Source organism: Oryza glaberrima, chromosome 1 (assembly GCF_000147395.1).
Source record: "Oryza glaberrima chromosome 1, OglaRS2, whole genome shotgun sequence".
In the NCBI taxonomy this organism is placed as follows: domain Eukaryota; kingdom Viridiplantae; phylum Streptophyta; class Magnoliopsida; order Poales; family Poaceae; genus Oryza; species Oryza glaberrima.
Genome location: NC_068326.1, coordinates 3,092,365 through 3,117,991, shown reverse-complemented (window position 1 = coordinate 3,117,991; position 25,627 = coordinate 3,092,365). Strand labels below are relative to the sequence as shown.

The 25,627-nt window shown below is 41.5% G+C and overlaps 2 protein-coding genes across 3 annotated transcripts; both read left to right on the top strand.

Moving 5' to 3' along the window:
* Positions 1 to 1,680: 1,680 nt before the first annotated feature.
* On the top strand, positions 1,681 to 6,423 carry LOC127773340 (tryptophan aminotransferase-related protein 2). 2 transcript variants are annotated; one of them, XM_052299410.1, is made up of 6 exons: positions 1,681 to 1,922; positions 2,021 to 2,489; positions 2,835 to 3,150; positions 4,767 to 5,050; positions 5,150 to 5,469; positions 5,746 to 6,423. In XM_052299410.1, the coding sequence occupies exons 2-6, from the start codon at positions 2,071 to 2,073 to the stop codon at positions 5,928 to 5,930; spliced, it is 1,524 nt and encodes a 507-aa protein (XP_052155370.1). In that variant the 5' UTR covers positions 1,681 to 1,922; positions 2,021 to 2,070; the 3' UTR covers positions 5,931 to 6,423. The 2 variants fall into 2 exon arrangements, with proteins under 2 accessions (XP_052155370.1, XP_052155365.1); XM_052299405.1 differs by having other exon boundaries at positions 2,018 to 2,489.
* A 3,192-nt stretch (positions 6,424 to 9,615) lies between these two features.
* Positions 9,616 to 24,195, top strand: LOC127770820 (protein RST1). The gene is made up of 24 exons (XM_052296610.1): positions 9,616 to 10,384; positions 10,613 to 10,696; positions 11,277 to 11,553; positions 12,022 to 12,272; positions 12,964 to 13,138; positions 13,240 to 13,430; positions 13,809 to 13,909; positions 14,056 to 14,131; positions 15,069 to 15,200; positions 15,271 to 15,352; positions 15,550 to 15,622; positions 15,729 to 15,897; positions 15,986 to 16,116; positions 16,431 to 16,519; positions 16,713 to 16,801; positions 16,902 to 17,114; positions 17,752 to 17,829; positions 18,358 to 18,540; positions 19,495 to 20,349; positions 20,452 to 20,748; positions 21,412 to 22,050; positions 22,160 to 22,307; positions 23,367 to 23,488; positions 23,624 to 24,195. The coding sequence occupies exons 1-24, from the start codon at positions 9,680 to 9,682 to the stop codon at positions 23,984 to 23,986; spliced, it is 5,523 nt and encodes a 1,840-aa protein (XP_052152570.1). The 5' UTR covers positions 9,616 to 9,679; the 3' UTR covers positions 23,987 to 24,195.
* The last annotated feature ends 1,432 nt before the right edge of the window (positions 24,196 to 25,627 follow it).

Sequence of the window (25,627 nt, the reverse complement as noted above, 5' to 3'; positions counted from 1 at the left end):
AAATAACAACGATAACTTTTAGATATATTTTTATCATTCGTCTTATTTATAAAGTTATGCATATATAAAAAATCTAAATTATACTTAAAATATCGTTAATGATAAAACAAGTGAGATAAATAATAATTACATAAATTTTTAATAAGATAAATGTTGAAAAATAAAAGTTGTAGTCTATATATGAAAAAGAGAGGCAGTATTGATTATTGGGAATATCTGCCTCTGTAGTACCGGCTGCGTATTGAGTTACATTGTTACATATGTAATGTTTATAGGTATGCACACTTGGATTTCATCACTAGTATGTGTCGAGAGCACTATCAGATAGTACTATCAACTCCTTGTACGGCAGAGATGTTTCCTACTCAAACGGATGTATTTATCCCTCAAATCAATACATGTTACTCGACTTGGTTTGGGGTGTGTTTAGTTCACGCTAAAATTGAAAGTTTGATCGAAATTAAAACGATGTGATGGAAAAGTTGAAAGTTTCTGTGTGTAAGAAAGTTTTGATGTGATGGAAAAGTTAAAAGTTTAAAGAAAAAGTTAGGAACTAAACCAGGCCTTGATTGAACCGGACCGAACCAAGCAATCTCTCCTCAATCTCCTCCAAGACCCCTAATGTGTTGGCCACAAGTACATTTGCAACTTTTCCAAAATTTTAATTTTTCCTCAAATTTTTAAACTGCACGTTGTGCAACATTCTAGCTATCATCACCCTAAGTGCATTGCCATTTGCTACCATACATCATACTCTTTCAGGCGTAAAATAAATACACCTATTACAGGATGTGACATTCGTGAATTTGGACAGTGTACGAGGTGCAAACATTTTGGAGTTTGAAAATGTGAAAAATCATTATATTAGTCTTTTCGGTGATATGCGTGAGATAAGTAAAAATTGATATCTTTCAGATGAAGATAGTAGCTGAGATGACACATGAGTCTTCAAGTCTGCGTTCGACGGTCCCTCTTTCTATCTTCCACTCATTCATTTTTTTAAGTACGCTTTTCGAAGTACTATACGATATTTTTAATAAATTTTTATTAAAAAATTACTTTAAAAATAAAATTGATTTATTTTTTACAATATTTACAACTAATTAATCATGTATCAATAAGTTGTTTTACACGACAAAAAGCTTTACTCCCCGTCTTATAAAAAATAAATTTAGTAGGAGGTGTGACACATCTTGATACTACAAATCTTTTCAGAAATCTATTTGGGCCTTGTTTAGTTCTAAAGTTTTTTTTTTCCAAATTTCCAACTTTCCATCACATCAAACATTTCATACACACATAACTTTTCAGTCACATCGTCTCCAATTTCAACCAAATTTTAAACTTTGGGCCGAACTAAACACAGCTTCAGATTCATAGCGATAGAATGTGTCGTATCCCGAGCTAGGTTTGTTCGAACATACAGCCTCATCTTTTCGCATATGTTTTGCTTACCAGCCAAAATTTGAATTTCCGACCTTACATTTGGAGTTGATTTTGGGTTTTTTTATCGTAGTTTATTTTTCAGCCTATACTCGCTAAGAACACGTATATAAAAGTTTTATTCACCGATTATTTTTCGTTTGCAAACTGAATAAAACAAACAATGGGCATAGTCTCAGGACTCAGGAGTGGTCCTGGACTCCTGGTACGAGTAGTATAAATGTGCCTGTGAAGCCTGTAGTACCGCTGTACTAGACCATTACCCCCTCCTTTAATTCTCTCGAACTACGACTAGCTTCGAGCTTTCATCACTCGTCAGCTTGAGCTCCCAGCAGCTATCGTCAGCTTAAAATTAGCGCCCCAGCTTAGCTTCTGAGCTGACTCGAGCTTGAAGACAGATTTTGGTCGCATTTCAGCTAACACAAAGCTTAACACACGAGCTCTTGTCAGCTGATCGATCCGGGGTTGAAGAGATATTGGTTGGTTTCTGTGAGCTTGAAAGAAATCACTTGCTGTTCCAAGCAATCTCGTTTTCTTTATTGTAATCCAGGATGACTGATTTTTCCTTTTTCAGCAGAAAAAGAAGAAGAAGAAGAAGAATCAAGCTTGGTGCACGGCGTCGCCGCCATGGCGGCATTGCGCGTGGGCACGAGGGCGGTGGAAGGGAGGTTCCAAGCGAGCAACGGCGGCGGCGGCGGTGGCGGCGGCATGGCGCCGTCGTCGCGCCTCGTCGCGGCGCACCGGGAAGCGAAGCCGAGGAGCAGCCACTCGGCCGCGCCGTGGAAGCTGCCGCGGCGGCGAGCCGGCGCCATGCCGCTGTGGCGCGTCGCGGTGTTCGCCTCCGTCGCATTGAACGTCGCCACCCTCGCACTCCTCCTCCACCACTACGCCACCTCTCCTCCTCCCCACCACCACCACCACGACGCCGGACTCGCCACTCGCAGCAGCGACGCCGCCGTCCACCGGCGAGCCAGGACGGCGTCGTCGATGGCGCCGTCGACCGGCAAGCCGGCGGTGACGACGGATTCCGTTATCAACCTTGACCAGTGAGTTCCTCCTCCTCCTTTCCCTCCTCTTTTATTCCTTTCTTAGCTGTTCTACCCATCAAGGCATCAATCAACTAGAAAAAGAAAAGAAAAGGAGAAGCAAAGAAAAAAAATCTGCAAGTTGCCATGGGTGGATGTGTGGGCGCGCGCGAGGTGTTCGTCCCAATAAAGCATGTCATTGTCAAGGAGGAATGAACCAACGAACGCCGATCTATGGCGGATTTTCTCCAGATTTACGCGCGATTGATTCGATGCATGCACCTTGTTCAAATTTCTTCTCTAAACTCGATTGAATATCAAATATAGATAGAAAATGGAGTTCTGACATTCTTGGGTGCTGCGCAGCGGCGACCCGACCATGTTCGAGGAGTTCTGGAGGGAGACCGGCGACGCGGCGGAGGTCGTCATCCCGGGGTGGCAGACGATGAGCTACTTCTCCGACGTGACCAACGTGTGCTGGTTCCTCGAGCCGGAGCTCGACCGCCAGGTGCGCCGCCTCCACCGCGTCGTCGGCAACGCCGCCGTCGACGGCTACCACGTCCTCGTCGGCACCGGCTCCACCCAGCTCTTCATGGCCGCGCTCTACGCCCTCGCCCCCGACGCCGCCGCCGCTGCCGCCGGCGAGCCCATCAGCGTCGTCTCCACTGCGCCCTACTACTCGGTAATTAAGCGCATAAAGTATTACTCCCTCCGTCCAAAAATATAAAACTCAGTATCGGTATTATTACCTACGAATCTAACAGAAAATAGACATATTGCTTAGTATTTTAAAGTACCGATACCTAACAATATAAAATCGTTTTTTATCGTTGGATCTAATAATGTCCATCCTGCCCAGTTAGATCTACCAATCAGAAACGATTTAGTAACATGAGTTACCAGTACTTTAAGATACTTTTTATTTGATTAGAACAAATCTTTAGGAGTATGACTAGACTCGTAGTACTATAAAATGTCTGATCCATTATTAGGTTTATATGTTTTGGGACGGAGGGAGTATACTATACTAAGGGTGTGTTTGAGAAGGAGGGGATTGAGGAGATTGGGAAGATATGCAAAACGAGGTGAGCCATTAGCACATGATTAATTAAGTATTAATTATTTTAAACTACAACAATGGATTAATATGATTTTTTAAAGCAACTTTCCTATAGATTTTTTTTTAAAAAACACACCGTTTAGTAGTTCGGGGGGAAGCATGCGCGCGGAAAACAGAACAATCTTTCTCTCTTTCTCCTGCGCTCGAACGCAGCCTAATTCAACCAGACAGCAACAAACAGAGGTGACAGATGAGATGCATCGTTGTCGAGTGTATCAAAATTTTTGCATCAAACTGCATGAAAAAGAAAAATGTTTTTGGCGACAAGGATATATAGCAAAAGCGGATTTGCCTAATGTCACAATCATATCATTCCCCACTAAAATGATGAGATAGAGCTGAAATTAAGAGAGTGGGGCAGCACATTGATGCTGCCCCCTAATTCCCCCTAATTCTTTGCATTGGTCACCTCTCTCTCTCTCTCCATCTTTATCATATGATGGTTGGTGATGATTGATGAAGCATATGATGTGTCGCTAAATGCTACTAGTAAACATCTCTGAATAATCTCATAGTATCAAGCTTGGGGGATCGAATCAAATCATGTTTCTTTGTAGGGTCGGAAGCTTTGATCATAGATGGTTTGCTGCGATTTGTAGGGTAGCCGACATGTTTCTTTAACAAAGGGCTTGTTAATTAGGCTTAACCAAGTCTGAATCTTACTTCTGCTTATTTAGTACCATAAAAAATATACTGAAGCTCTGCATGTGCAGATGTGCTGATCACTGATGAGAATATCTGATCATAAGGTCACACATGGCCGGCCGGCACGCCGCCTTATGCGATTTCTGTTTGTTCAAATCTTGTTTTAGTTTATATTGTTTGTGGTTTGGTTGATCGATCTGTAGTTGATTAACCTGAGAAAACATAGAAGTAGCGTGTCATGAACTCATGATTCCATTGTCATGTGCCCCGCGACATATCTAGTGATAGATCATGTGTGTTCAGTTATGGCCCTCATGGGAGGTCGGTGTGCTAACTTCTTAGTTTATTATTCCCTTTTGCATTATAGTTCCAAATATATTTTTTTAACTGTACCAATGATTGGTAGAAAAGAAAAAAAAAACAGAGCACACTCTGACTTTCTTCTTTCGATTTTCTGAAGAATTTCACTCTCTGACAGTGATTAAGTTCAGTTTCAGTTTCACTGACCTGATCCGATCTGATCTTGGATGCAGTCATACCCCGCCGTGACGGACTTCCTCCGGTCGGGGCTCTTCCGGTGGGCCGGCGACGCCGACGCCTTCAAAGGCGACTCCTACATTGAGCTGGTCTGCTCCCCGAACAATCCTGACGGCGCCATCCGTGAAGCTGTTCTTGATCCAAAGACCGGCAATGGCAGGACGGTCCATGACCTGGCCTACTACTGGCCTCAGTACACCCCCATCACCAAGCGTGCTTCCCATGACATCATGCTCTTCACCGTCTCCAAGAGCACCGGCCATGCCGGGACCAGGATCGGGTATGTAGATAGAGCTTTTCGGTCGAACTGGTTGGTGCATGAAACACGGTCGTTTTGAGTAGTGTAAACTGAGTTGAATGTTTTTGTGTGTGTGTGAAGGTGGGCGTTGGTGAAGGACCGGGCGATCGCGAGGAAGATGACGAAGTTTGTGGAGCTGAACACGATCGGGGTGTCCAAGGACTCGCAGATGCGGGCGGCCAAGGTGCTCGCCGCCGTCTCCGACGGCTACGAGCGGCGGCCGGAGCAGACGAAAGAGACGATGACCACTCCTCTTCGCCTGTTCGACTTTGGTCGACGCAAGATGGTGGAGCGGTGGAGCATGCTCCGCGCTGCTGCCGCCGCCTCCGGCATCTTCAGCCTCCCCGAGGAGACCTCCGGCTTCTGCAACTTCACCAAGGAGACCGCCGCGACCAACCCTGGTATGATTTGATGGATAAGATTTTCATTCCTCGAGAGGACATCCTCTGTTGTTTACCTGACATCTAAATAGTTATTAAAATTTTTTTAAAACAATGACAATATAAATTAATATGAAATATATCACTCTATAAACATGTAAGATTAAATTTAACTTTTACCATATAAAAAAATAAATTAAACTGAAAATAGTTATTATTTTTGTGGATGTTACCACGATGTCATTGGCTTTGCTCATCGTATCAATGGCGGTGTGCCGGTGTGGATGTGGTTTGCAGCGTTCGCGTGGCTGCGGTGCGATAGGGAGGATGTGGAGGATTGTGCGGGGTTTCTCCGTGGGCACAAGATCCTGACGAGGAGCGGGGCGCAGTTCGGGGCGGATGCGAGGTACGTGCGGGTGAGCATGCTCGACAGGGACGACGCGTTCGACATCTTCATCAACCGCCTCTCGTCGCTCAAGTGAAAGAAGACGGCGGAGAGAGAGAGGACGCTGCAGCGTGTTCGTCCGTGCGCTAGCAAAGCAAAGCATGCCCATGACTCATGAGAGCATGAGTAGAACCGTTAACTGTGTATCTGTATCAGTATTTGGAGAGCATGTTTGGTAGAGCTTCTGAGCATAACCAAACGGTTTCAGCTTTACTCGAAATGGGAGTGAGGTTGATTGAAGTGCTATTACAGAATGATCTAGAGATGTAGAGTTGGATTTAGACTACTTTACAGCTACACTTCAGAACCAACTCTTGAAGTTAAATTTATAAGTTGAAGTCCTGCCAAATAGGTTCTCAGTAGTAGTAGTAGGTAGAAGAAGAGGAGCTTGCTTTTCTCTAGCTTTTCTTTTTCTCTTAAATATTTGTTTCTCGATGTTGTGTTTTATGGTTAAGAATGGCCTGCAATGCAGATCAGTGCCTGCGTGATTTCACATACGGAACATAAATAAATAAATGTTCTTCTTCTTCCTTTTTTGGAAGATCTAATGTTTCAACAAGTACTTCCTCTGTCCCAAAAAAAGACAAACCCTGAGTTTCCATGTCCAATGTCCAACGTTTGACCGTCCGTCTTATTTGAAAAAAATATGAATAAAAAGACAAGTCACGCATAAAGTATTAATCATGTTTTATCATCTAACAACAATGAAAATACTAATTATAAAAAAATTTCATATAAGACGAAAAAACAGTCAAACGTTGGATACGAAAACGCAGGGTTTGTCTTTTTTTTGGGACGGAGGGAGTAGTTGTTTTCTTTGTTAGATGGAAATAAATTGCGTTGATGGGTGTAAATAAATATAACAATTTGCAAATCACTAATTCATATACAACTTGTCGAGTCCATGTGAACTCGGGTCAAAATGATGAACACAAGCAAAATTGATCTAACATGAGTGCACTGATATGTAATATTATTACACAACAAATTTTAGCCTGGCAAAATGTGTATTTTTAAGTTTTATATATGACAAAAATGCAAAACGATCAAAAAGCCCAACCTTGAAAATAAACTTTTGATGAAAATGGAGTATTTGAACATGAAAATTAAAATGAACTATTTCAGGAGTTGAGTTACTTGTACTAAGGTATGACAAAAAAATTGTCTTAGTGCTGATCATAAAATGAACATTGGACATTGTTTTTTCCAAGACATAAAATGAATCTCCTTTGTCCTGAACATGAAAAATGAACTTTTGTACAACTGATTTGTCTTTTTTTAGATTCCAAATAAGATATTCAAACATGGTCATTACGATAAAACTGCCAGATAAGATTCTCGAAACATGGTTCGTAAGATAAAAACTGCCACATCATCAGGGTAGGCCATGTCAGACCAATTTTGCTTATGTGGATTATTTTGTCATGGGTTCGTGCGGACTAACCAATTAATTTTTACCGAAATAAATAATTTGTAAGTTGCTATACCTATTTACATCAATCACGTAAGTTCACGTCCAGTCTTCGATATCTTTCAGTAGCACATGAAGGAAAATGGAAAAAAAGAAGATGAGTGACTCGAACTCGAAGAGAAAATAAAGCCCAGTTTTGCTAGAGGCCACCTCAAGAGATTTGGCCCAGAGCCTGCGGCAACCCTAGGCTCTCTGAGGAATAAGATCACTTTACTCCCTCAACTGACCACCGAATCTAAATCATATCCCTCAACTGCAATACCAGAAATCTTGACCCCTCGAACTTGCAAAACCGGTGCAATTTAACTCCCTTGGTGGTTTTGGATAGTGGTTTCGCTGACGTGGCGCACACATGGCAGTGTTGACCTGGTCTTTGTTCCACGTGGCATTGACGTGGCGCTTATGTGGCACTAAAATAAAAAAATATATGTGGGCCCATTTATCATTCACACAAAAAAAATTGTGGGACCCACTGATATGTGGGTCCCACATGTCCTCTTCTCTCTCACTACCCTTCTTCCTCCTCTCTCTCTTCTTTCTCTCTCTCTCTCTCCCCTTGACATGAGCTGGCGGCAGGGGCTCGGTGGCGGCATCGGCGAGTGGGTGTCGGAGTGGTGGCTGCGGTGGGCGGTGGACCTCGGGCAACAAGCGCGGGAGCAGCTCCTCCTTGAAATGGGCGGTGGACCTCGGGCGACGTGCGATGAAATGCGCCGGGGGAGATGGGAGCACGCTCCCAGCCGCCGCTCCTCGTCCCCACTCTGTGTCGTGGGCAGTGAGGTGGCGGCGGCCGCGGCGTCGACAGCAAGGTGGGCGGTGGCCGTGGTGGAAAGGGAGCAATAGCTTGCGCGCCCCAACGCGCGGCGGCGGACTAGCCGAGCGCTCCGGCGTCAACCTGGCCATGATGCGGAGCAGCGACTGGAGCTCCTCCTCCTCCTTCGACACGGGCCCCCTCCCCGACCACGTTCGCCGTGAGACCGCCCCTTTTTCCTCTTGGACTTGCCGCCGGCCGCGCCCGCGGCGGCCTCGTAGAGACTCGGGAAGTTAGCGGTAGGAGCAGGAGGCTCAGTGGCCGCCGGGGCGGCAACGTTCTCACCGGGGCGCCACCATCCCCATCTCCCGTGGCACTAGCACCGCTCCAGTTCCGGACCCGCTGAAGCCAAATCCTTGCTACTGCGGCGGCGGCGGCGAAGGCGACGCGAAGACCGTCGGCTGCTGCTGCATGGCAAAGCGCGGCCCTAGCCCCGCCGCCATCATCCCCCGCGGCGAGCGCACCACCGATGCCACGAACGCCTCGGCCTCCACGAATGCCACGCCGCCGCCGGCCTCCACGACAATGGACAGCGACCCCTCCTCCTCCTCCGGCGAGTAGACCAGCACACCGGCGAAGCGGTAGAACGCCGGGAGCAACGCCTCGAGGGAGTCCCTGAGTGCGTGGACGACGTCTTCGAACGGTGGTGGTGGCGGACGAGCAGCAGCGCGACCCAGTACGCGTCGAATGGGAAGAGCGGCACGCGGCAGCAGCCGCCGCCATCTCCATGCGTCGGGAGCGCGACGGAGGTGACGCTCCTCGTGCACACCGACGGCGGCGGCTGCAGCATCTCGGCGATGGCAAACTCCTCCGCCGTGTTCCGAATCTCGCCAAAGCTTGTGGGGTGGTTTGACCCCCACTATACGCCGTCGCCGCTCCGTCCATCGCCCGCTGTCACCGCCGCCGTTCCGGACGCCGCTCTCGCATGAAGAGAAAGAGGGACATATAGAGAAGGGAGGAGAGGGAGGAGGAAGAAGGGATAAGGGAGGATGATATGTGGGACCAATAGGTCCCACGATTTTTTTTTGTGAATGACAAATGGGCCCGCATATATTTTTTTATGTTAATTCCACATCAGCGCCACGTCAATGCCACGTGGTACAAAGACTAGGTCAACACTGCCACGTGTGCGCTACGTCAGCGAAATCACCCTCCAAAACCACCGATGGAGTCAAATTGCACCAGTTTTGTAAGTTCGGGGGTCAAGATTTCTGGGATTGCGGTTGAGGGATACTATTTAGATTCGGCGGTCAGTTGAGGGAGTCAAAGTGATCTTATTCCGCTCTCTGATGCATCCGAAGAGAGGCCCACCTGAGTTGGGCCCTAGTGGGCTTAGTTGCTTGCGAGACTTAGAAGTGGGCCCTAAAAGGCCACGCGGAATTGAACGCTACAGAAACCAATTCCGGCCACGTTCTCTTCTTCTCCCCGCAGCCCAGTGTCCGCGAGAGAGAGAGACAGAGAGTAGACTAGAGACGCCTCCGCCTCCGCCTCCGGCCACCGCATCGCCATGGCCTCCTCCTCCTCCGCCGCCGCGGCGGGGGCGGGGGCGGGGGCGGTGGCGTTGGGGCGACTCGTCGACCGCACCCGCGTCCCCGACCCCACCCTGCAGCGGCACGCCGTCGCGGCCCTCTTCCGCCACCTCCTCACCTCCGTGCCCCCGCCACTCCCCTCCGCGGCGCACGACGCGCTCTCCTCGCTCCTCGCGTCGCCGCACCCGGCCGTCGCGGCGCACGCCGCGGCGTCCGTCGCCCGACTCGCCGCATCCCGCGCCGACCTCCTCTCCCCGGAGCTCGCCCTCCCGCTCCTCATCGCGCCCCTCTCCGCCTCCCCGTCCCCGCGCCTCGCCTCCTGCTTCGTCAAGGCCGTCGCCGCGCTCGTCTCCTGCGCGCTTCGCTCCGGCTCCGCCGCGTCGCGCTTCCTGCCCCACGATCACCCGTTCGTCCAGGCGCTCGCCTCGGGGGCCGATGGCGCGCGCGCGGAGCTGCAGCGGCAGGCGGCCAGGTTGGTCGCCGAGGGGGTACACGGGGTTGTAGGGTTTTTGAGGCCATTCGTTATGTTTGCTGCGGTGAGGAAGGGGGACACTGCGTTCGTGAAGGATTTGATTGGCGCACTGGCTGCAGCGGCTGTTGCAGCGGCAAGACCGGATTCTGCAGTCCCGGTGCTGAAATTGCTTGCGGAGTGCTTGCTGCATTTTGGCCGTGGGGATGGCGAGGTATGTTGTCCTTGTCTGATGTCTCAGTGCTTATGCTTAAACAGTCCTGAACTCCTGGATGTTTTAGTATTGTTTAATATGAGATTAGTAGATAGATCATATTGTAGGAATGTTGCTGCATCCTGTAGTGCCTAAATTGAATTTGTGTGTGTTTGTTAGAGTATTACTTCACTTTGTTGTCAAAGGGATCAACAGAGTTTGAGCTTATTTGTGCTTACTTTTCTTCAGGAAGTGCGGCTCTGGCTTAGCTCCGTGGAGTGCTTGGTGGATGCTTATGTGGTATTATTGAGGAAGTTTGCTCATGCTCAAATGGTACCTCTCTCTCCCATTTGCTTGATTTCTCGAACGGAATTCTTCCTGGTTTATCCCATTTGCTTGATTTCTCGAACGGAATTCTTCCTGGTTTATTGATATTCTAAGATTTACTCACATTGGTTATTTCATTATGAATTAGAGTATCGATTAATCCATGTACTTGTCCGTGTTTCCTGAATTAGCAACAAACATTATATCTGTGCTCTTAATAGAGCTTTCATCTGCTAGGATTTAGGAGTTATGTAATAGATTAGGAACTAATTTTTTGGACATGATTTTTTACTCAGTAATTCTTACCTTGCAAAATTTATCACCCTCCAAAAACATAAGTTATTGGGGATTATGTAGTTGCCTTATGTACCCACCCATTTTGCCAGGTTTTGTTTGTGGATGTTATACTGCCTATATACTGATCACTATTTTTTATACTGGAGATTGTACTTGTTCTATATTGGCAATACGGCTAGAAGGATCTGGTCGCATTGGATGCTTACTTTGTTATATTTACTTGATTTCAAATGCTATTGTAGTATGAGTCATAGATATGCTATAACTTGCTTCTTTTAACACTTAACAGGCAACTTATGATGCCCAAGCAAATAGTGTGGAGTTGATAGAAATGCTTCTATCACAATGCTCACTTCATCACCAATTTATGAGAAATACTTCTGTTGTACTTGGATTATCAAAACATTTGTTTTTGGCTCAAAAGGACCTTGGTTTATGCTATCTTCCAGAGATTTCTGTTGTTCTCAGCTCCCTTGCTTTCATTCTCAGTGGGCTGGAGTTTGAACATGAGCAACTGTCTGGATTGAAACTACTGGCCTTTTTGATTGAGTGGAGACATGAAAATGGTACATTTTAAATTTTTATTACCTCTCTTCTTCTAGTGAGCATTGATACAACACACACACACACAAAGAGACGACGACAACCACCCCTCCTCCTCCTCGCCTGTTACAACTATAAAAAGTACTTGCATTGACCTAAATAGATATTATTGTGTATAGCAGTGGTTCAAGTTGATACTTCCTCCGTTTCATAATGTAAGACTTTCTAGCATTGCCCATATTCATATAGATTACATCTATATGAATATGTCTATATGAATATGGGCAATGCTAGAAAGTCTTACATTATGAAACGGAGGGAGTAATTTTTAGCTGCACTGGTTTGATAGGAGTAGTCACTGTATTATTTATTTGCATCTCTTTTTCTTTAGGTGCACAATCAACCAACCTTTTTTTTGCTAACTTAACATAAGATTCAATACAATCTGATGTTTTGAGGAACACTCATATTGTTTCATGTTTATGTTTCAGCACTCAGAACAAATGAAGCAGTACATCACTTCAGCGAGGAGATTGTTTGTGTTCTGCCCGTTATCAACCTTGTTATATCTCCATCTAAATCTGTCAAATCAGTGGCATCTCATGTTCTATCAAGATTTCACGTGCTTGTTTTAGATTTGCTGGCATCTTGTTCATCTGAACAACAGGACAGCTCAATGGTTCATCACATAAGCAAACCTACATCTATTGTTCCTAAACTTGTACATCATCTATGGTCTCAGGTGAACTTTTGTCCCACCTACCTGTTCGCTATATTGTCCTGATGCTGTGCCTGTACTCCCTTCCCTCCTTTTGTGCATTGGGTAGAGATGAAAAACAAAACTAGCATCATTCCTTCTTAAAGAAAACCCTTATCCATATTAAATTCTAAATTTCTTCCTGCACAAGCTATTCGCAATTCCATGACAACTGACTCGTGTATAGGGAGCTAGGTCAGCATATATAATATCTAAACATTATAAACTTTCCAGTATCTGAGACTTGGCATAGATTCTTCAGGCTTTCCTTTGCTGAAATATAGGATGGTGGGACTCCATCACTTTTAACCTTCGACAATTGCTGATGCTGATGTGGCATGTTATTTTATATATATATGGATACATCGTATGCCTAATCTGCAATACTTCCAAATCTGAATATATAATGGTTCTGTAACATTATTAGTTTTACAACCATGGGTACATAGCCTGTGCAGATGCTCTGAACTTGTGAATTTCATGAAAAAATAATTAGGTGCATGGTTTTCAAAAGTTAACCAAAATGGATAGGTGAAAACATGTTCTATATCACTAGAAAATTTTAATAGGAGGCTCAACTTTGCCAGATAGATATGAAAAAAAAGAAACAATTACTTAGTGAATGGTAAATTTGCACTATTAACTGAATATGCCTTTTTGTATCTTATAACTGCAGTCATCTTCATCGGGTTTCATTTTTACAAAATATATAACTAGCAGGGGGTTAGCTGAGTCTGCTGGAAATTCGACCGAACCAAACTATTGGACACATCAAATAAACGAGTACCTGTCAGCCCTTCGCAAGGAAAAGCTTTCACTGGACAGCCTGTCTTCGAAAAAGATACAATCAGGTTGATTATTGTACCTGTCCTTTTGATATTCAGCTTTGTATCTTGCTTTACATAATTCTCCAAACTGATTCTAACTTGTTACATCATCTAATTTCTTGCAGTAGCAATATCATCTCTGCTAAGCTCTGCAGTATCTGTTTTGGTAATGCACCCAAAAATTGGTACTTCTGCTGCTCAGTCCTTGGCTCTTCTTGGTGCAACAGACCCAAAACTGGGTATGCCGTTGTTGGTACTTATCCTCTTCTATACCAAGGTCCTGTACAGCAACAATAACTGCGATGCAAATATTTTGGTGAGTACATTAGTTTCTGCTGTACAGTGTACACCCTTTGTGATGTTCAGTGATAAAGCCATGAAATAATAATTTAAAATGGATCATACATGACTAAAAATCAAATACAAAATCCTAAAGTACACTAATTTCAAATAGATCTTTTACTGTCCAAATTAACATGTCTTGCAAATTGCAAGATGAAAAGCCACAGTTGTAGACCATTAAATCTGAACATTGATTTGCAAAAGGATAATGACTTTATTTCTGTGAATACGGGAAACATGATGATTATTATCACCTTCACCTTAATTAGCTTAACGCAAGTAGAGAGATATCTCAAACATCAATGTCTGAGCAGTACATTTGAAGTGTTTCTTTTTCTGTTACAATTCACAGCTTAGTTTGCTAGAGTCATTGCCATCACTCGCTGTACATGGTTTTGTGCTTCCACTCTCACTGCAATTGATATCATCAATGCTTAAAAAGGACGTAAAATCGTAAGTATTCTCCTGATTCCTTCTGCATCTGGACATAATTTTCCAGTTCATTTTTCTTGTTTCCTTATCACGTTATGTGATATTCTCTTCTTGTTGTTGACTTGTAACTTGTTATACTATATGATGTTCTGTTGGCTAACCTGCAGGGTTCTGTATCCTATAGCTGTTCGATTGCTTTGCAAGATGTGGACTGTCACTGATTGGGCATTCCAAAACTTGCAAGTAAGACTATACTTTGAATTGAACGTTTTGATGAGCTTTCAACCTTCCATGCAATGTGTACAAGTACTTTATACTTTTGAGTGTTCATATTACGAATTCTGATATAAGCCATTAGTTTGTGAGTCAGTTATGATTGCCTAGAGGGACAAATTTACGCCCATATGTTCCTTGGTTTCAAACATGATCCAACTTAGATTGATGAGAAGACAAGTCATATGTCAATTAGTATGTCTCCATAGTGTCTTTTAAAAAAAAAAATCAATACTACAACTACAATATTATTGCCATACTGGGCTGATGAGATAGTTGGCGCCCACGCTGTCATGAGGTCCATTGGGAGCAACAACTCTGCCTATCCCTTGTTAGCTGGATCACCTTGTTACTTAAGTCAGTTAGCCATTTGCTTAATCTTATAGTCAGGAAGGAGTTATGGATTGGAACTTTGGATTATTTCTTTTCATCAGGGTATATGTCGTCATAAAAAGGAATAAGGAAAAAGCTGATCCCATCTTCCACCTCTCTTTCTCCTCCCTTTCCCAGTGCGTCTCCTCTTATATTCTCTATATAGTTATGTGTACCATGTTTCCAAGCCAAAGAGGTTTTGGACCTCGGGCTTGCGTTTCATATTCTTAGCACTTACCTGTAACATTTCTTACTTGAGGAGCATGGGAGTAAATGTTATGTAAAGTGGTAGATGCCGTTTCCCATTCTTTTCTTGGGACAAGAAGGTCCAGTGTTTGTTATAAATCTCTTTGGTATTAAGCTCGCATTTAACTAAATTTCAAGCTTGTAGCAAATAGTTATTATCAGATTTTAGATAAAACTTTTCATGAGAGCTCATGAGATATGTACATGATTAGTATGATTAGTTGGATTTTGTCAGTTTTCGATTTCCTTTTGTTGTTACAATATTGATACTAACTTATTTCTAAAACAGGGAACTCTGGATCCTGAAAATTTTTCCAATTCTGTTGATGATAGAGAAGTTTTCACAAGTATAGCTGCATCAGTACGTGATGTGTGCAAGCAGAACCCAGATAGAGGCGTTGATCTCATACTATCTGTCTCGGTGTGTATTTTTTCTACATTCCTGATCATGTACTCTTGATTTGGTTTTCTTTCTAACATTTCCCTTATAGGCTTGTATTGAGAGTCGTGATTCTGTTGTTCAAGCTCTTGGCCTGGAGAGCCTCTCCTATCTCTGCGAAGAAGATGTAGTTGGTAAGTTCACCTTTTACTTTCCATCAGTTCATTGGATTGTTAGTTCATGAGGAATGTTCCCTATAGATAGTATATTATTTAATTGTTATAACCTATAAGAAGTCATGTCGTCTAAGAGCCGTGTGCTGTATAAAGAACGTAAGAACTTTTGCTCTCCAAATTTCACTTCTGAGGTGAGCTGCTAATCTCTTTGCCAGATTTCTATACTGCCTGGAAAGTTATATCAAAGCAGCTGCTTGATTTTTCGATAGATCCTACTGTTTCCCATGGGTAAGACTGCCGAGAGCTAGCTAGTTTTATCTGTGGGCAGTGCCCACCAATGATCATGTGCTTGTAGAAAATCTATTTCTTATTCCACTTTTTCTTGCCTTTTCAGCTTATGCATTCTATTGAGATGGGGAGCAATGGATTCTGAAGCATATCCTGGAACATCAAAACACTTGATACAAATATTGTGGAGCATTGGAACTTACAGGGAGAAAAATGTTGACCCTCTCTGGGTTAAAGCAAGAGGAACTGCTTTTCAGTCCTTGTCCCACTATAAGGTTACCTTTGTCATGCTATTATCACATTAGCTGCTTACTGGTTGGAAATATATTTCATGTGTGTGCACTTAATGACTGGTATTTCCAGATCTCGCTTATTAAAGATGCTATTCCTGATTTCTGGCGGATAAATTATGAATGCTTTACCACTGAACGAAATCTGGAAGTTCTGAAAGCAATGGATAACTTCCAGGCCGAGATTATCAATTTTGAGCACATGTTAGTATTTTCAGTATCTTTTCTGAACTACTCCCTCTGTCCCATATTAAGCGCAGTTATGGGTTTCAGTGCCTAACGTTTGACCGTCCGTCTTATTTGAAATTTTTTTACGATTAGTATTTTTGTTGTTATTAGATGATAAAACATGAATAGTACTTTATGTGTGACTTAATTTTTAAAATTGTTTCATAAATCTTTCAAATAAGACGGATGGTCAAACATTGGACACGGAAACTTATGGCTGCACTTAAAATGGGACAGAGGGAGTAAGAGGCTTATAGATGTCCTTAACTGAGGCTTTCCCTAATGTGCAGTAACCGTCGTCGATTGACTACGGATAAAATAACCACAGTGCATAAATTTGAGAAGCTACTGGATGCTTTCCCTCAGGCGGTGTTTAAAGGTATGGCTTGTCAGATTCAAATGAATTACTGTTATAGAAATGAAAAGTGCACACTTGATATTATGTATACTAGTATTATGTTTCTGAAGATACTTAGCCTGTCTGTTCTATGTTTAAGAAATAGGCACTCTGTCCTGTTGCATGTTTAATACGGCCGCGTCAGGCTTTAATTCACTTCAGTCTCAAATTGTAGGAAAGTCAGCGCATCATCGGTTTCCTGGTGCAGCTCTTCTAACTCTCAATTTTACCCCGAAGGACATCCTTCATGAAGGGAAATCTAAGGTAGTAGTCAATGAAGTTGTTTCTTTTTAATATCTATGCACACCAAAGTTTAATCCTTTATGCTATACTGAATTCATGGCATATATTCTATCAATTACAGGATTTGCCTAGAGTACATGCTGCATATGAACAAGCATTAGTGGAGATGGCTGAATCTATGTATATATCAAGAAATATGGTGGTAGCTCTTCTTGCACTGCATTCATGGAAATCATTTGTTTCAAATTGGATGCAAGCTGTTATTGCTTGTCTAGACACTAAAGAATCCTCAAAGTTGAACAAGGCTTCAAAAGCAGCTGATGATATATTTAAGGTGTAAATATATCTTTACCTTGTTTCTTCACATCATATATGTCTATGTTTGAGAAATCATTTGTGCGAAGCTTCAGCACAATGCTGCTATGGGAGTTCCATATGGTTCCATAGCAGCGCCCTTGCTGTGAGCATGCAATTTCTGATGCAAATGATGCCTATTTGTGTATTCTGTTATTTTGATGACAAGGTGCTAACTTGAAATAATCATGTTCTGAAATAGATATTGTTTTATATAGTCAAGATTCAAAAAAATTGGGTACTAGAATGCGGAAAAGAGCATTAACATTTCATTTGATATTAGTACATTTATTATAAAAAAGATACTTTCATATCATGATATTTTTACTTCTTTTTCTGAACACGTGATTAGAAAAGGTAATGATCAGAGGCATATTGGGGAATGTTTGATGTTGTAAATGACAAGTAAAAACTTGTGCTTGAGATTTCTATATTAAAATTCTCTGGCATAGGCAGAATATCTGATTGTGCATGATATTTGGTCCTTTTAGGGTGATATGTTCTCTTCTTGCTATCGCATCTATGTGCTCCTTGTTCCTTCATGAGTAAAGCTAGCTTTCTTACCTTGTTCATAATTGTCATGAATTTGTCTTAAGATTACCTAATTGTCTTTGCAGATTCTGTGCAAGTGTGTTCCTGTATCCACTCCTAGTGTTGTTGTTAGCATTGCTCTTGCTATTGGAGCATTGTGCTTGGTAAGGTGTTTATGTTTGCATTTTATGAATGAGGACAATATGCTATATCTTTCATGATTTTACTGTAATCAGCTCTGTCAATTATCTCGATTTTACTGTAATCAGCTCTGTCAATTATCTCCTTGAACTATATGTATGCAGTTGAAATTATGTACTTGTGGTTGTGGGACCTGATAAGTCAAATATAGTGTGCTATCCAGGATCCAGGATTTTGACCTGTGATGTCTAATTTTTATATCAACAGATGTGGGATTTTCTTTATACTTTTTTATCTATAATAACTTCATCGATATCTTACCTTTTTATCAAAGAAATGGAAAACGTCTGTGGTCTTCACAGAAACCACATGTTTCTGGCGTTCTGTGGTGTGCTAACCACTGGTACTCATAGCGACTTTCATTCTGATTGAATTTTGGTTCTCGTGTGTTGGAGCTGGACGGGAATTTTCACTTTAATTTCTTCGTTTCCTAATGTGGAATTTTTTTTAACTCACTACTGAAATGTAATTGCTCACCAATTGTTTGCTAGGTTGTTCCTCCAACAGCCCATCTAGTAATCTCTTCTGCATCAGATTTTCTTTTGAGATGGCTATTCCAATATGAGCATGAACATCAACAGTGGTCCACGGCTCTTTCTCTGGGACTAATATCGAATTGTTTTCATCCCACTGACAAAAGGAGCAAGCTTCAGGTTATCAATGGACTCCTTGAGGTATAAGACCTTCCTCTCTCCTTCAATATCTGGACTAGGTTGAGCGCACTATTTAGGTAGCGTAGCTCTAGATATAAGCTTTTTTTTTAAAAAAAAAATCAGAAGATAGCACATAGATATCACTCACTGTTTGTAGCTAGCAGGGGATCTGCTAAAGAAACATTATAGAATAGCACCCTTTGATGAGAAATATGAGCAAGAAGCTTCAAGAAAACTTGTGTTTTCAGAATTATATGAAGCCAGTACCTAGTAAACAAACAAAAAAACTGTGGGTATTTGAACTAGACACAATTACCATACAATAAGATATTAATACTACCTCCTTTCTTTCTTACTTGATGGCCCAGAATCTGTGCCACCAACAATTTCAAAAGTATGATAAAAAAAACCATCTACATTGGCTACATGAAAAATATATCAGTAGATCTTTCATTAAGATTATTGTGATAATATAATATATAAAGTTATAATTTAGAGTTGCATCTTTATGACCATGAAAAACCAAGAATCTCAAATATTAAAGAACAGACGCATAGAGGCCTTAGAGATACTACCTCCGTCCCAAAATATAGCAATTTTTAGCTATGAATCTAGACACACAGGTGTGCAGATTCATAGCTAAATATGCTTATATTTTGGGACGGTTGAGTATCAAATTACCAACTACGTTGTAGTGCTAGACTCCTTTTTACTAGCCAAAATTTCTGTTGTATACGGAACTTGCCCAGGCATCACTGGACTTTTATAAGCTTGTGATGTGTTGCTTCATGCTGCAGTAACAAATATTTATGATAAGATGGGTACAACTGGACCAATCCTTTGAATTCAAGACGTTCATGATGCCACTTGCTACAGTTGCTGGCAGATCATTTTTCACATCATCGGATATAACAAGGATACCTTTCAATTATGCATGAATAGTTTCTCATATAATGCCATTTTTTTTGCATTCAGGTAATCTCAAAAACTGAAAGCTACCTTGTAAAAGGAGCTTGTGGACTCGGATTGGGTTATTGTTGCCAAGCTCTTTTAGCCAGAGCAGATAATGCAGCTGATTCAGAATTAGAAGCGACTACACAACTTACTGAGCGTGCATCAGTTGAAGAAATTCTTCACACTTTGACGACTTCATTAGTTCAGCTATGTCCATTTTCATGCTATTCCCTCAAGAAGCTAAGTATTTGTGGAATAAAATCCTTGGAAGGAATGGAAGAAAAATATGTTAGCTTAGAAGATGATCCTTGGGCTGTTGCAGGACTTGTTCTTGGCCTGGGAAACTCTGTTGTTTCACTATATAGGCTTGGAGCTTATGAAGCTATTATTGAAGTCAAGAATATATTGATATCATGGATACCAGATGTGGATTCTAGCTCTTTGTTATTTGATGAAGAAGATTCGGCATCGCTATGTATGGGCTCTTGCCTTGCCCTTCCATCTGTTTTAGCTTTTTGCCAGAAGGTGGAATTGCTGAATGATGACTTGGATGCTTTGTTCAATCGCTACACTTCTTTAGCTACTAATCTCCTGAGCCTTAAGAAATCTGGGACTATCTTTCAGAATTTGCTGATGGCGATCTGTATTGGTGCTGGATCTTTCCTGTCTTCTATATTGAATGATGGGGTGCATGCTATGAAATTTACTGATGTCAAAGATCTTCTTGACACTCTTAAACACATATATACCCATCCATATCCTCCTCTTGTCCATTTAGGAGGCATGCTTGGTACTGTCAACGCTTTTGGTGCTGGTGCTGGAGACCTCACTGGGATCTGTCGGCAGCCGACAAATTCACAAATTAAGCACGAAAAGGTCCTTACCCTTGTTTATGCACCCTAACAATTTTTCACAAACATAACTAGCAAATACTTTTCTTTAACCATTAGAATAAATAAATAATCTATTCTGTGACAGGAGTCATCTTTGGTGAGAGGTCCTGTACTCACAAGTTCTGTTGGTGAGACTCTTTCAACGTCAATGATTCAGGAGATATTTCTTCTTGCCAAGGATGCTGAGGATGACCACATAAAAGATTATGCTGCATGGGCTATTTCATTTCTTAGAAGCAGGTGGCTATCAAAGAATCAGATTATTTTTGATGATGATTGTTCTCAAAGAAATTCTAGTGATTCCAATCAATCGACAAGTTTTTCTGATGAAAGCTTAGTGTGGAACTTAAGTCAGTGGTTGAGGGATCTTAACTTCGAAAAGGTTTGGTCTGAATTTCAGGTTTTCTTGTTTGTTTAAACATTTATGCTATACATTTTTTTAGGAATTTTTTTTCATGTTTTCATATGTACACATAATCCAAGGCATGCGATTTTACGTGCTAAAATATACGTTGAAGAAAACAAGATGGTGGCCTTCAAATGTTTGCCATCACTTGCTAAAATAGATAAACATCCTGCTTCACCAGCACTTTAACAATCTACTTCTCCTTTATCCTCTCCAGCACTTTAGTTGGCTGTGGTTTGCATATATGTACTGCTGCAGTGGGTGAAAAGTGTGATATGTTTTACTGTTGTGTGCTTTTTTATTTGATGCAGTGTCCCTATTAATGTACTGATCTCAAGCTTTACAAAACATCAGATTTTTCACCAATCTTGAGGCACATTGTGATTCCTCACAATGCATACGCATATCTTATTGTGAAGATGAAAAAAAAAACTAATAGTGCGTTCAGAATGCTGTTTGATATTTTAAGCTAGAAACTCCACAGACCATTGAGTCATGGTGAATGTATATATATGTTCCTAAGGAAGCAAAATTTCAGATTATGAGAGTCATCCTACTACTTAGAAGGTTCTTCAGTTAGAAAAAAACACTTCTTGTTATCATATTCTTTTCTATTGATTCTTTCTTTACTGTCTACAGCCTGATAGTATGGTGTCAACAAGTACAGTCGCAACTGTTTTGAGATGCCTTTCCAAAGCTCCTAGATTGCCATCTATAGACTGGGGGGTTATTGTGCGGCGGTGCATGAATGTTGAGGCACACATTCCTGATATGTTGACGAATCATCGTGATCCTAAATTATTGAGGGAAGAATGCCTATATATTTCTCTAGCTCATGCAAGTCATATCAGTCCTCTTCTGCACTTTATTGATGATCTGACAGACTTATCCAGATTCAGGAGATTAGAAATAAATTTGCAGTCCATTTTGCTCCAATATTTATCAACCCTAATGAAACTCTTCTCTCTCTCAAGATTAGACAAATTGTCTGAGGATTTAATTGAGTACTTGTATTCCCCCACATCTTCGTACTTGGATTACTCATCTGAGCAGAGAAGCATGTTAAGAACATCATTCTGGAAGGGCATTTGCGAGTGTCTAGTGGAGGATGTATCTGAAGAGTCTAGTGGTTTCTCATGTATTAAGAAGTGCATTCAAAGCTTGTCACCTCTCCTGAGTCTCCATAAAGATGGTCAGCCTGAATTCATAGAGGAGTGGTCTGCTGCTATCAAATGCCTTACAGTTGCACAGAAAGGTTTGCTGGGTGATATGCTGCAGGTGCAGAAGTCTGTCTGTCTAAATAATTCTTCATGGGTTATTTGTTTTATCGTGTCGTGTATATCTCATGCAATTTATATCTCACATGCTGTGGCCACCTTTCTTTCAGGTCGAAATTTCGTCATCCTTCAATGAGCTAGAGCATATTGATGTGGCCAAAAAGATAATCATCAGGGCAAGAATGTGTTCTAGCGGTTGTGGTTCTGTAGATGAGCTGGGGAACATAAAGACTACAATACTGAGTACAAGGCTTGATGGTACTTGCATCTTAGCTTTGATTCATTATACTAAACTCACAGCTTGTATGTTTAGGAGTAGTCCCCATCTTCTATAGAGTGCCTTTTCGGGATTTGGACATAGGGACATAGTAGGGTGCCAAGAAGACAACAAGGCAGAAGAATTGTTCTTTGTTTGGTTAGCTAATTAATGGAAACCACATATATATTAACTAAACATATAATTTTATTGCAAGGAAATCATATAAGTTATCGTCTTCATCAGAATTGTCTTTGTCGCAATTTCATTTGCAAAACTTTATTGTTTGTACTTTGAACACCACTTAAGTTAGAATAGAACTTAATAATTTTACTGTAACATGGGAAGACGATTTGGCCTCATGCTTATAAGATAGGTTAGTTTAAGCTGTTGTGATTCCATGTATGGTATTTTAAAAAATATAATTAGCTTGAAAAATTCCTAGTTTCTTTTAGAAAAAAATACATATGTTTATTTTGCATATTATCCTTTTTTAGTAGGCAAAAACCTATTCTCTTTAATATGTGGTTCAATAGTTAAATTAAAATAAAATCCAAATTTGACTAGGAAATGGATATTTTGCCAAGGCTAATGCCTTAGTGCCAAAATCATAGTAATAGGTACTACGTATATTATTGTCATGATTTTGAAATGTTGCCATTCATGGTATTAAGTCATCGTATCAAGCCATCAACTTAATATGCATATTGCCTCAAAACTAGATGTTGAAATACAACTTATTATTGATAAACATCATTGTAAAAATATGTATACCACGATATTCTTGTAAGAGAAAATAACATCTTGAAAAAATAGCATCATTTGCAAATTGCAAGAGCCTGATATAAGCGAACACTTGCCATAATAATTACACCCTCCGTCCTAAAAGGAGTTCAGTTTTGTATGTGAATCTGGACATATGTATAAAAGTGAACTTATTTTGAGACAGAGGGGTATGTTTCACCATAGCAGAGGGGTATGTTTCACCATAGCCTTAGCATCCCCTCCCCTCTCGTGTTCTTTCACCTGTCATTTCTGATAAATAACGAGGTCTGTTTCAGGTGTCTGGTGGAATGTCCTTGTTGAAGTTGCTGGTGCTCTATATTATGCTGATAGTCGTATGAAAAAGCAGTGGCTTCTGGATGCATTAGATATTGGCTGTGTTACAGCCCATCCCTCCACGGTAAAAAAATGCAGTGGATGCTTTTCTGCAAACACTAACTTGTTTTCAATGAAAACATTTGCACACAATGAGACATGAACATTCTTACTTTACTGGATGCTTTTCCTCAAACATTACCTTGTTCTGATTTTTCAGGTACTCCATTTCGTTGGCCTGCTATGTGGTAGCTGCTGCATCTATATGCCACTTCTCATTGTTAACCCAACAAATGTACTGAGTGACTTGCCTGTCACCCTTCCTTCGTTTCTCTCTAGCAGCATTTGGGATGACCTCCGGAACTCTGTTGCTGATAAGTTATGGTTGTTGACCGCTCGCATCTACACTTGGGCAGAACAGCTGACTCATAGTGTCGGCCTCGCACGCCATGACCATATTCATGGAAGTGAAGCTGAAATGGCTATTTTTCTTGCCAATATTCTGCGCTGTACTTGCATTGCAGTGGAAGATCACTTGGCTGTTGAAAAGAAGCTAAAACTTGCAAACCTGGAGGCTCTATGATCCAAGGGAGAAGTGTTTTCATTTTTATCTTATCTATTCTGTATCATATATATGTTTAAACTCGTTCTTCTTGTTCCCCACCGATGATGTAGCACCGCTTTATTTCTGTACATAATTCAGCTCAACTATCTCAACCTGGACCAGAAATTAAATTTGATTTCCCTAGAATGAAGGGGACTTAATCTGATGGAAGTAACTTGAGATGAAAACTGTCTTCCTTGAATTTCAAAACACTTACATCTGGAACTAAATCATTGAAGAGCCTAACATTTGAGAGAAAGCGGAATGAAAGTGTTGTAAAAAAGGAGCCCTTTGCTGATGGAAGGCCTGGATGCAGGTTTACCTGCATTGTGTATAGATCAATATCCCACAGTATGCTATTTACTTTGTTCTCAAGAGATTACATTTTATTATATGTTCTTGGAATATGCATGCTTCTATGTGCTTACATTTAATATAGTACTGCAGGCCTACCATGGAGCTCTTGCATTTTCTACTCGGAATCTGCAGACTCGTCTGCACTTCGTTTGAAATTAATTTCCGTTGTTTCCCAATGCAGCTTTGATCACCAATGCTTCGTAGTCCAGCTGATTGTTTTGGCGAGATGATTAGAGATCAAGACCCACCTAAGGTTGTTATGGGTTATATTTGAGGCTTGGTATTTGCCAAGATCTCCCTTGTTGGTGGTTAGTGCCTACATCTTTCAGGTACTGACCTTACCCAACTCCTCTCTCAAAAAATGAAAATACAATTAAGCTAGGTGTGGATTGACTGGTATCACTATCACCTGGTCTACAGAAAAACCAAATCAATATATAAATGCTCGATTTAAAAGCAATCACTAATAATGATTCTCATTCTTGCAGAAAGAATCCCAGGCATAGCATTTGATGCTTAATTCCCGTCCGCACACCATTTCCTTTAAAGTTTCATTTCGTTGACTTTTTACTTGATGGAATCCTTGTTTTTAATTTAAAGACTTTTGGTGCTTCTAAATATAGAAAAGAGATTGAACGCAGAAAGGTTAGTGCCCATTTGTTTCATACGTCCATTATATTTAGGCATTTTAGCCTTTCCTCACGATGCCTCATTCACAAACGGCACACCGAGGGTTATGCATGCATTAGCTCCCATGATTGAGTACCCCACCAAATGCTGTTATGAATTAGCTTCCATGATAGAACTGAAAAGGTTATTAGAAATATTGGAACTCTTCCTCAAAAGTGAATTTGGAATAAACAATGTCAAATCCAAGATGTGTAGAGCTAGCGAGGTGGATGTCACTTTTGCACGTAGCTAGGTAGCTTCCATGTAGCCCACAACTATTGTACGGACGAATGAAATAAAAAAAAACCAAACGGAATCAATATCTTGCATTGCCTTGTTCTATAGCTGTTCATATATCGCTTGCCCCTTCCACTCACTGAAGAGCCTTTGGCAGATTAGCGCAGTGTTAACTGTTAAACTTTATATGCTTTCATCTAGATTCTCCTATCTTAATGGATCTCTCCCTTTAGATATTGTGATCAGATATGCTGGCAAGTGTAGCCGCGCGGCTACCTACAAACATCTTTGCTGAGATGTTTCCATGAAAGAACCAATTAGATGTCTCAAGAAACATTTGCTTTGCTACCCTTTTTG

Bases quoted from the DNA above. Each gene is read 5' to 3' on its own strand.
- LOC127770820 (XM_052296610.1), top strand. From the start codon at position 9,680: ATGGCCTCCTCCTCCTCCGCCGCCGCGGCGGGGGCGGGGGCGGGGGCG. The intron at 13,431-13,808 runs GTGAGTACATTA...TACAATTCACAG, and splicing joins ACTGCGATGCAAATATTTTG to CTTAGTTTGCTAGAGTCATT. The intron at 22,308-23,366 runs GTACTTGCATCT...GGTCTGTTTCAG, and splicing joins ACTGAGTACAAGGCTTGATG to GTGTCTGGTGGAATGTCCTT.
- LOC127773340 (XM_052299410.1), top strand. From the start codon at position 2,071: ATGGCGGCATTGCGCGTGGGCACGAGGGCGGTGGAAGGGAGGTTCCAA. The intron at 2,490-2,834 runs GTGAGTTCCTCC...GGTGCTGCGCAG, and splicing joins TCCGTTATCAACCTTGACCA to CGGCGACCCGACCATGTTCG. The intron at 5,470-5,745 runs GTATGATTTGAT...TGTGGTTTGCAG, and splicing joins GACCGCCGCGACCAACCCTG to CGTTCGCGTGGCTGCGGTGC.